A 10,347-nucleotide genomic window follows, 5' to 3' on the forward strand; every position below is an offset into this window, starting at 1 on the left:
CCCCCCTGCTCCCTCTCTTCTACCCCGTGGATTCGGACCATCCTCCTTCCTCTCGGGGTCGCGACGCAGCGGTGACGCAGGGCAATTCTTCCGCGGCGCGCGGCGCGGTCTGAGCTGCTTTTCTCCTTTGTGCTGCGCCACGCCGCGCACCGCCACCTCTCATTTATCACGCACTTAGCCTCCTCGCCCCCGGCCCTCCCCCGCCGCGGCCATGGCGCTGCCCCACGGCGAGGCTCCATCTCTCCCACACATGCTGTCCGCTGCTGTCCCCAACACACTGCCAGCGCGGCCAAGTCGCAAGCCCACCACCCTCACGAGATTTTTCCTCTCCTCTTCACATTCAAATATTGGGGCTGAATGAGTAGTCCTTTTTTGTTTGTTAGTGTCTTTATCCGTTTATTACATTTTTTAACAGTTGGTTATGGTTTCTCATGCTGACTAGTATTTTTACACATGTAAATATGTATTTTCTTGTAAAGGCAAGAGAAAATTTATCAGAGGAAAAAGTGTGTATCAAATAAGATATAAAGCCATGCTCTCTACTACTTCAAAGTAGATTATTCCATTATTGCCACAGTGAAGCATAATCAAAGCACACAATAATAACTAGCTCAGCTAAGAGAAAAATGAACAAAATTTTATCCGCCCACAGATTTTTTTTACTTGTGAGGAATTTTTATTTCTAATCTTCATTAGAAACAATACAGGGGCATGTGACATATAACATCTTTCATATCAGAACAACAGGGTTTCAAATACTTTAATATTTAAAAGCTTAAAAAAATATCAATATAATGAATACTGCAAAACTTTCGGAATGGTAGATAATCACAATCTATTGTAATACATTATATCAGTGCACATTCTATATTCATTCAGTAGAAAGCAAGTATCTTACAACCAAGCTTGGAGAGTAGATAAGAGAATATTGTGCTAAGAAACTTAGATTCATTTCTGTGGAAGGCTACTTTTTCTTGTAGGGCTCGAATGAGTGAGACCTCATTTCCTCATCTATATGACCCTCCTGGAAGCAACTCTTACAATACAGGTCACGATCACATCCCAAGCAACGTATTTTTGCATCTTCATTGCAGATAGTGCACCAAGGTAGTTCTTCTTGCTGCATTAAAAAAAAACAATTATTTTTTTCAAACATAACATGTAGTGTATGCACTTTAAGTAGTATAGTTGATGAAACTAACATCATTTCCCTCATCCATGATGACATCTTCATCATCAGGTCCATCATTAACTCCAAGGCTCCGTTCTAAGTCAACTTCAGCTTGTACCTAAATATTTTCAATTCAATTTTACAAGTTATTATACCCAAAGAATACTGTAAATGGAATTATCGCACACTAAAAAAGCTCAACCAAACTAACCCGTGATAAAATTTTAGCTGCTGCTTTGTCATCATCTTCATCTTCATCAGAACTTAAATTGGGCTTTTCCTTACTCTGTTCAATCAGACGAGTTCTCAATTTCTCAAGGCTAAGGGAACAATTTTTTTCTTTCAATATAAAAGGCAACTACTGATAACAAACTACTTTGTTATTAATTATCTTTGAGGGTAATGCATCTTACCTGACAACAGTTGCTAAATCAGGTTGTCTACCACTTGCACTAGCTTCCATTTTGCACTGGGCAAGCAACTGAGCAATTTCATCCAAAGTAATTGCTTGAAGGTTTTCTTTGGTATCTTTTACAGATATTGGTGGTGTCTAACACAACATTTCAGGAAAGTAAGTAACAAATGAAAAAGATAAAGATAGATTCAAAGCATAATGTAATACCTGACCCGATGAGCCACGATCTTTCAGGCGATTTAAGCGCTCAGCAATGTCATCAATAGGTGTTGAGATCTTAGCATCAAGATCAACTTCCTCTCTACATTGAGTAAAAAGATCCTGGGTCATTTGCTCCCCAGATCGTGTATCAGGAGCAAAATAAGCCTGAAACATGAGAGAAAATTTCTGATCCAAGTTCTGAAAGATACAACTTATAACTGCTTACTTAAAAACTTACACGAGTAGGCTTATTTGAAGGTTGATCAATATCCTGTCCTCTCAAGAGGGCCAATCGTCGAGCAATGTCATCTTCTGATGGGACATCTTTGACTTGCCTCTCTTCTCTCAATTTTTCTAAGCGTCTTACAATTTCTAAATCAGTACTACTCAAACCTTTCATTAACTTTTGCATCCGTGGCTCAGATCGGTATATGGTGACAGGTGGTTTAAATGAAGAGTCCAAGGCTTCCAGTCTCCTAAAATTTTGAAAAACATATTCAAATATGAGTAATGGATATGAGAAGAGAACACATGTAGCCCAAGAAAAGCATAGAAATGAAACAGTATCTAAGAATGACCCACTTCAGAAACACATCTGGTGGTGCCCTTTGACCTTCCATATTGCTCCCAGCTTCATGTTCAACCGACAAGGTTTGGTAACAGTTTTTGCAAACTTTGCAGACTTTGTTGTCTAATTTTGGAACAGCACATTTATTTTTCAGACAAGAGCTGCAGTAGCCAAACCCACAAGCAGGACAACCATTCTGTAAACAAACAAATTAAATTGTCATAACACAACAAGGGGCAAAAGTTAATTTTCGGCCCAGCCATTGTGTTCACATTTGGTTGTTTTGTTTTGATAGATCTAGAGGGATTTTTCCCACTGACCTCTTTTGTCCACAGACCAAATTTTGTGTAGCACCCATGACAAGACATCTTCTGCTCTACTCCAAATAACCAAGGAAAATTAAGGGAAAATAACTAATGTCAGTTCAATAATGACAGCTGAAAAAATTTAGATCATTTAAAAAACTAAGAATTGGAGAGTATATCAAAGGTGTCAATTCAAAGCTGCACACAAAACTGTCCCAGTTTCCAATGGTGAATCACAACAGAGACATAACCCTGTCGAATGTTTTGACATTGAGGCGTCACTTTAAAAACAGAAAAGACAAACCACGCCTGCGCAGTGCGCACAGCTGTGTGCGTGACGTCACGTGAATGATGTCCCCATTTCTCCCACGATCCACGATCCCACCAAAGTGAAGGGTGAAGGGCATGTGGCCGTGGGGGGGAAGCAGTAATGTTTTGAAACATTCTGGAGAAAAAAATGCGACTCGTGGGGCTAAACGCGATTTTTAAATAGTTGTGAGTAAACTTACCTTTATGGTTACTTTTGTGATAAATCTTAATTTACCGAGCACCATTCGGCCTCGCCTTATTTCTCCGTTTTGATTGTGTTGTACTTCTCCATAAATTTTGTTATTGCCAATGTCAACTCTTAAGTATCATGTCTACGAAAATGCACTTAAATATTTTATTGGTTGCACAAAATCCTCTTGTTTCCATTTTAATCTAAGTGAGTGCAGTACTATGAGAAAATATCATAGTGACTTAGTTATTTTATTCCTGTTTTGATCGTTTGTTAGGTTATGTACATCTAGGTCTGCAAGATTACTCTACTTCACACTTTCATTAAAGACATTAACTATCAATTTTTGTTTCGTTTTTAGATGATATCATCAGATATAAGCACATCACCTTCAGATGTGAAAATTTTTAAATGGACATGCACAGGTGAGTTAATTATTGTACTATCTTCTATATCTTCGTGCATTCTGCTATTTTACAGATGTTTTTACTAGTATGCAACTGTGTATCAAAATTTTTTATTTAGGTGCATCAATAAATATTTCTTTTTGGTTTTTTACTTACCAGAATTTTGTGACTTTCAGGTTGAAAAATGGAGGTGACAGAAAGGAAGGAGATGCTGCATCTCAAGCTTCGTCACAGCAAAAGAGAAAGAAGAATAGCAATAGAGTGCGGCATTCCAATGGATATCTCCAGGTAGTTGCCAGCAGCATGATGTTCATTGCTTTTAAATATTTTCTGTATTTCATTTTTTATTACATTTTTCAGGAATGGATGCATCAGTCAAGATCTTACATGTCCCCTGCTCCTCCATATGAGCAACAAATCAGTCAGTTTGTTGGTCCGTACTGGGAAGTGGCTGGAGCACCAAGAATGTTTGCTGCCATCTCGGATCCCACTGTTTGCCGTTACTCAGTACCCACAGCACCTCCTCCACCAATAGCTTACTCATATGAACCTGTCTCATTACCAATATATCAACCAGCATATCAAGTAAGAGATATTTGGCAATTATCATTTAGTAATAATGATATGGTATTGGTTGATGTTCACCAATAATTACTTTTTCCCCTCAGCAGCCTGCTGTGCCCCCTAGCTCAATTGGAGCATGGCGCTCTCCCCAGCACATGCCCAACCGTGGCATTGTGAGACCAGATGATCAGAAACATGTTGGAAGATCCAATGCGTCACAGTCTTCTAAACGATCAAGTAAACTTAGCTCCTTGAGGGTTAACACCACCAGTAGTCCCCTGTCACCACGACAGAGGTATTGATAATATTTGTTTTTTTGCTGTTGAATGGTGGATTCAGTTTTGCACCTCTTGCTAACCGCCAATGCTTTCTTGTTCACAGTGCTTCTGCTCATGAAGAGTATTTAAGTTTGCCACCTGGTATTGATCAGGACTGTGATCTGGATGATTCTCATCGCCGCTTTAGTGACCCTGGCTTGGCCCGAACTGAATCAGAAACAGTTCCAGTTAACGGCAATGGCAATAACATAAATAACAACTTGGAAGAAGAAAATGAAAGTGGAGACTGGACGCATGACAGTAGCAGCTCATCCGGAGAAAGTGATAGTTATGATAATGTAGCGCTATCAGAACAGCTCAACATCTTAAAAGCAGATAATAAAAGACTTGCTCAGGAACTTCGCGACACACGTGCTGAATTGCACAAATTAAAGCTGCAGGCATCAACTTGGGGAAATCCAGTACAACAAGACTATCAGCCAGGAATGATAGCAGGTGCGAATCATAGAATGGTAAAAGTGTGTACTCTTAAAAGGAACAATCTCCACTTATTTTACATTTTTGTTGGTTTTGTAGATTTGGTTCGAGAAATAAGAGATGCTGCTCAACTTAGGGAGGAAACACTTTTGTCTCGACTGAGGCTGATGATGGCTGATGGTGGGGTACTTCGTCTTACTGGCTCAACAGTGGTTGAAAAGGAGGTATAGCTTTTTCCATTAAATAACTATGGCATTAATTTATTTTTTCCACAATATTGAAACAATTCTCGTTTTCAGAACACTACAACTACAAAAGAACCGAACATAAACTCCCAGGAATCTCAATATGCAGATGACAATCGAGTATGGATCAACTTTTGTATTCTTTTGTTTGTTTGTTATTTTGTTTAGCAAGATTGTAGCTAATTTGCATCAGTTGTATTGTGGGCTAGCCCCTGTTTAGACTTAAACTGTGGTGGTGTCAGTGCACTGTGGAAGGGTGGCAGGGCAGGATACTACATGAGGGGAAGAGGGAAGGGGTGGGGAGGGGCATCAACCCAGCCAGGGTTCCAGGGTGTTCGGTGTCCAGTTACCTCACTGCGCCAATATTGGCCGGTGTAAGTGGATGGGCTCATCAGCTGAGTGGCGGTTGCCGCTTTCCTCTTCTTCTTGACGTCCTGTCTTCAGCAAAGGGTTGTGCTGGGTGGGGCAAGTGCGGGCTACAGGGATTATTCCATTCCATGTCCTGTAAAATTCAAGTTGCCTTCTGTAATTGGTACGGTGTTTTTGCAGGATTCGGAGCGGATAGCACGCCTCGAGAGACAGTTGAGCAGCCTACAGTTACAGAAGTGAGTTGTGCACCCTCTTACTTGTACAATAATTGCAAATTTAAAGATACATGTGATTGTAATCCAACTTTTTTCATATTTGCAGTGGCGGCGAGTCGGTGCGTCGTGAGGAACAACTGAGGCGCGAGCTGCAGGAGGCCCAGGCCGCTCGCAAGATGGCCGAGAGCAACGTCAACAAGTGAGCTCAAGCTTAGGGCTTAGGCCGCCGATGGGACCATTCCTATTCGACCCTCACAAGCTCATGCTTACTGCTCACTCTGCCTCGGTCGCAGCCAGTCTCTTCTCAGCCCATTGCATTCATTTTCGGTGACATGGTGACATGCCCTGCGTTCAAGTGGACCCCCCCACTTTTCCGAAGTCTTTCTTTTAGTTTGATTGGTATTGGAAAGTTGGAACCGAACGGGAATGGTCTCTGACGTTCGGCCAGCTAGGTCTGGTACGGCGTGGCGCGGCGCTACTCTTGGTGGTGGTGTTGGTGGCGGCTGCCGCGGTGGTGGTGATCCCCTACCTCCTTTGAGCGTTTTGCTTGGCCCTGACTCTCACCAGGCTGGAGAAGCTGATGAACATGATGAGGAAGAAGATGAACGGCGTGACGGTGAGCTCGGAGCGTGACGGCGATCGGGACGCAGAGGACCAGCCCCAGCCTCATCAGCAACAACATCATCAAGGGCAGGGAAGTCCAGCGCCGAGCTCGCTCGAGTCTCTTACTTCAGCCTGCTCGTCGAACCACGGTCACCAGGCCAGCTCCGCCACCAGCCCTCCGGGTCCCGTCACCGACCTTTGACGGCGGCCTCCGGCGCAGGCCCGTGGGCAGCCGCTACCGCTGGGCCCCGCCCCCGACCCCACATGGTGGGAGTGGTTGTGCCGGGCCCTGGCGCCCTTACGAGCCTCGCGCCCCACCCTCCTCCCCTGGCATGACATCTTCAGGGTGTGGGTGGTGAAAGCCACGGTGATGTTGGTGGTGGAAGTTATCATTTAACAACAAGCCCAGCCATGCGGAGCAGTGACTAGGGATGACGATTAGATTTCTTAAATTGATATTCCGCTGCACTTTATTAATTTATTTTCCTGGAGTATTTATTCCTGATAGTAGTGTGCACCCAATTATGGCTTCAACAATTTTTGTCTAATGTATCACTGTGTACGTTATTGATTTGAGTGCTAAGGATATCAATAACAAAAATCTTTCATTGGGTTGCTCCACATTAAATGAAGAGCTGAAGTCAAATATTTTACTGAACAGTTGTCAAGTGTAATACAGAGCATAGAAAAATGTCCAAAAATTGAATACCAATTCTGTTAAACTGGGACCACTGTCACTTTTTCACGTTTGTGATGACTGAGATTTCTAAGTGTTGCATTAGCTTTAACCCCACAAGAGTAGGAAGAAATTATCATCATTCCTCTCAATTTTTATCTGGTCATCATTTTTTAATTTCTGGATTATTTTCCGTCCTCTCCTGGCCTAAACAAAAGTATGAATGTCTGGGCCATCATGACTTAAGCTCTCTCAGGGTCTTTTACTTTCATCTATTATTAACAAGTTCTTGTACTTTGTCTTCACTGGGATGGGGAGACTTTTTATATGCCTGCCATATGCTGACACATTTTTAACGTGCCTTATATTTTAGAAGATTTCTTACATCCTTTCAGTGATATTGGAGTTCCTCAAAGTTTTCAAGAGACTTTGTGCTGGCCACTCAAATAAATGGGCTGGCACACATGACTGGCAGCGCTAATTCTTATAGTTCTCTAACTTGCCATAATTGAAAAAATACCGTCTTGAAAAATAAGGCCAAGAGCTTTAAAAACTTACCTTTGCTACAATTGCAATTTTAGTGCATGTGGTTTATTTTATTATTCTTACATTTTTACAAGTTTTGTTTCTCCAGCCAACAATAAGGTTGCCTATTTCTGTGATTTACTGTTATTTTTTAAGGAGTAGTTCTTTGTCTTTCCTTTTTCTGTTTGCAGTTTTAAGCTCTCACCAGTTTTTGTTTCATTAATGAAGTTCAATTTCTATAATTTTCTTGCTTTCATATTTTCCACAATGTGATCAAAGTTAGTTTTCTATTATTTGTTTAATTTAACTGTAGCCATATCAATGAAACAACTGTTAAAGACAAAAATGACTTTTTACCTGTGAGCTCTACTTATTGTATGCGGTTTTAAATGATATGCAATTTTATATGTTGTATTTTATCATGGTTCAAAATGTGCAGACACATTTCTGGTTTCAATATTTATGAAAGTTTAGATATACATTTGCCGCAATCTTCTTTTACTAGAGTGTCCTGTGATTTGATGTATTTAATTCTGTAAAGAACTGATCTGTGTTTTGGCCATGAAATATCTATTGGTTAAATGGGCACTGAAGTACCTTTGATCTGATGTGTTGTGTGTGCCTTACTTTTGCCTAGTCTAGCCATAGGTTTTTGTCTAATATTTAAACATATGCTCTTTTCATTGCTCTTGAAGAGTACTGCACTTCCCACAGCTCAGTCAATGGGAGTCAATAATTGAACGTATATTTATTTAAAACCTGGTGTTAGATCGAAGATTCTCAAACATCGATTTACCACTCCAAAGGCGTTAGGCAAATGTATATACAGTATATTTGGACGTCACGTTGGTGCTCCTGATATTGCTCGAGCTCCCCTGCATATATATATATATATATTTATACATATATCAATTTTATTTTTATTCTTTTGAGTGGTGTTTGATTAGGTTGAGTTATTTTTCCATATCTATATTGCATAACTATAGTTTATTTATATTTTGTGTTCAAGTAAAGCTTTATGTGTGAATGTATTTTGTAGCCAAAATGTTTGATGGCCATTGATATACTATGAAATTTTACTCGTCTAGTTAATGGAAGACAGGTCTGTTCTTCCTTATGTTTTTGTTTTTTCTTGATGGATCTGTTCTTTGTGTTGTAAGATCATTTCTGAAATGCACAAACTCCATTCGTTTGTCAGTGTTGGCAAGAACTTGTGTAAGTACAACTAAAAGGTTAGTCGGTAGATTAGTTTTGCTATGGTTTGTATTTGTCATGACATTGGGGCAATATTTGGTTGTGAAAATATTGGTTGCTTCTTTCTTGGTTGTAATTATGTACTACCCAACAGATGCTCATAAAATATATTGTCTAAATGGCCTTTACAATTTGCCTTAGGGCATTTTTAAGGAGAGGGAGACAGTAAAAACTTAGTCAATGTAATCAACAAGTTGTCAGATGTAAATCATATGATAAGTGTGATAATTGATTGCACTGCTGTGTGTGACATTGCATTACTTTTAGTCTTTTTCCACACAATGACAATAACCATTTGAACCACCATCTGAAGGTAGTATTTTGTACCACTTGTTAATGGATTCCTATTTACTAAAGCTTCACTCCAAAGAATCTGCTTTGTGAAAGTTTGAGAACTCATGTATATATAGATTAAAATAAGTCTGGAATGTAAGCTTTACCCAACATGCAAAATTTGAAAAACTTTTTTTAAATTTTTGTTAATCTCAAAGTTTTGACTCCACCATTATTTTTTTTTAGTGTTTTCCCACCAAATGGTCCGAAAGTGAACACTGAAACAAAAGTATTTTAAAAGATTTTCAAAGTGCATTATATCTATCTATCTGGGTTGTACAATTGGGAAATGTATTCAATGATGAGATCATGGGTAGTTGGGGATTATTAGGAAAAGGCAGGTACAATTGAAATTTGAACAATTTTTTTTATTTTTGTGGCTTGAGACTGCTTTTATTCTCAAAATCACATTTAAGTTTGCTTGTATGAGTATTGAAAGCGGCTCAATATTTTGCTTTGAATTTGTGCACAGGATATATTGATAATTCAGTCAATGAACTCTCTTCTGGTTAGTATACTAAATTGGATCACAACGCCTCAATCCGGTTTTAGCATTAGAACTATTTGACTGATAGTTACGGTTTTATATGTATTTTAGTGCTTATTACCTCTCATAGAGATGAAAGATTTTTATTGAAATGTCATCCTGTAAATTTTCAATCAGTTCTACGTTCTACATCAGGATGATAACATGCACAGCTTATAATCTGACTGTTTCATGTTAATTGTGGTTTGCTTACTCTGGAAAACCTGTGTATAAGTATTCAGTATTTACTAATTGCAGTAAATACTGGATACCTTGGCAAGGAATATACCTGCAGAAAATACCTTCTCTCTTAGTTTTCAATGGAATTTTTGTGTGAACCTGTTATCCAGTAATTTCTGAAACCATATGTGGGTCCATGTTGATATTGCTATTTACTGCATACATACTGTCGGAATACGATAGTGGTACAGTTCAAAAGAAATTCTGTGTACTGTAAGTAGAGGTGGGTATATAAAGCTGATAACAATTGCCAAGTATACCAAAAATTATTTTCTAAAAAGATATTGCTTTTTCTGGAAGAATGCAAATATTTTGTTTCTGCTATGGATTTTTAGACTTTTAATACTTGCACTGTATTGAAGCTTTCCTTGCAACTTAAATAAAATTCAACATGCCAGTTACTGGTTCAAGTGTAAAGTCCCGCACTTCCCAACAGATTCCCTACATTTTTACAAGTTTTGTTTCTCCAGCCAACA

General features: G+C 39.4%; 2 protein-coding genes across 4 annotated transcripts; one reads left to right on the forward strand and one right to left on the reverse strand.

Annotated features, from left to right (window-relative positions):
- Positions 1 to 368: 368 nt before the first annotated feature.
- LOC113203054 (abscission/NoCut checkpoint regulator) lies at positions 369 to 2,921 on the reverse strand. Its single transcript, XM_026417576.2, has 8 exons — positions 2,676 to 2,921; positions 2,370 to 2,551; positions 2,026 to 2,263; positions 1,794 to 1,952; positions 1,585 to 1,721; positions 1,383 to 1,491; positions 1,203 to 1,289; positions 369 to 1,120 (listed from the first exon to the last, which is right to left on the reverse strand). The coding sequence occupies exons 1-8, from the start codon at positions 2,721 to 2,723 to the stop codon at positions 965 to 967; spliced, it is 1,116 nt and encodes a 371-aa protein (XP_026273361.1). The 5' UTR covers positions 2,724 to 2,921; the 3' UTR covers positions 369 to 964.
- Positions 2,922 to 3,015: 94 nt separating this feature from the next.
- Positions 3,016 to 10,272, forward strand: LOC113202839 (uncharacterized). Of its 3 annotated transcripts, none has more exons than XM_026417313.2 (11): positions 3,016 to 3,155; positions 3,521 to 3,584; positions 3,743 to 3,854; positions 3,927 to 4,151; positions 4,235 to 4,425; positions 4,512 to 4,903; positions 4,985 to 5,109; positions 5,185 to 5,250; positions 5,680 to 5,735; positions 5,821 to 5,913; positions 6,282 to 10,272. In XM_026417313.2, exons 2-11 carry the CDS (start codon positions 3,571 to 3,573, stop codon positions 6,517 to 6,519), a joined length of 1,512 nt encoding a protein of 503 aa, XP_026273098.1. In that variant the 5' UTR covers positions 3,016 to 3,155; positions 3,521 to 3,570; the 3' UTR covers positions 6,520 to 10,272. The 3 variants fall into 3 exon arrangements, with proteins under 3 accessions (XP_026273098.1, XP_026273248.1, XP_026273171.1); XM_026417463.2 differs by having other exon boundaries at positions 4,238 to 4,425; XM_026417386.2 differs by lacking the exon at positions 3,016 to 3,155 and adding an exon at positions 3,208 to 3,366.
- Positions 10,273 to 10,347: the final 75 nt, after the last annotated feature.

The sequence above is a fragment of the Frankliniella occidentalis genome, unplaced genomic scaffold, assembly GCF_000697945.3.
Source record: "Frankliniella occidentalis isolate FOCC.00 unplaced genomic scaffold, Focc_3.1 Scaffold322, whole genome shotgun sequence".
Classification (NCBI taxonomy): Eukaryota; Metazoa; Arthropoda; class Insecta; order Thysanoptera; family Thripidae; genus Frankliniella; species Frankliniella occidentalis.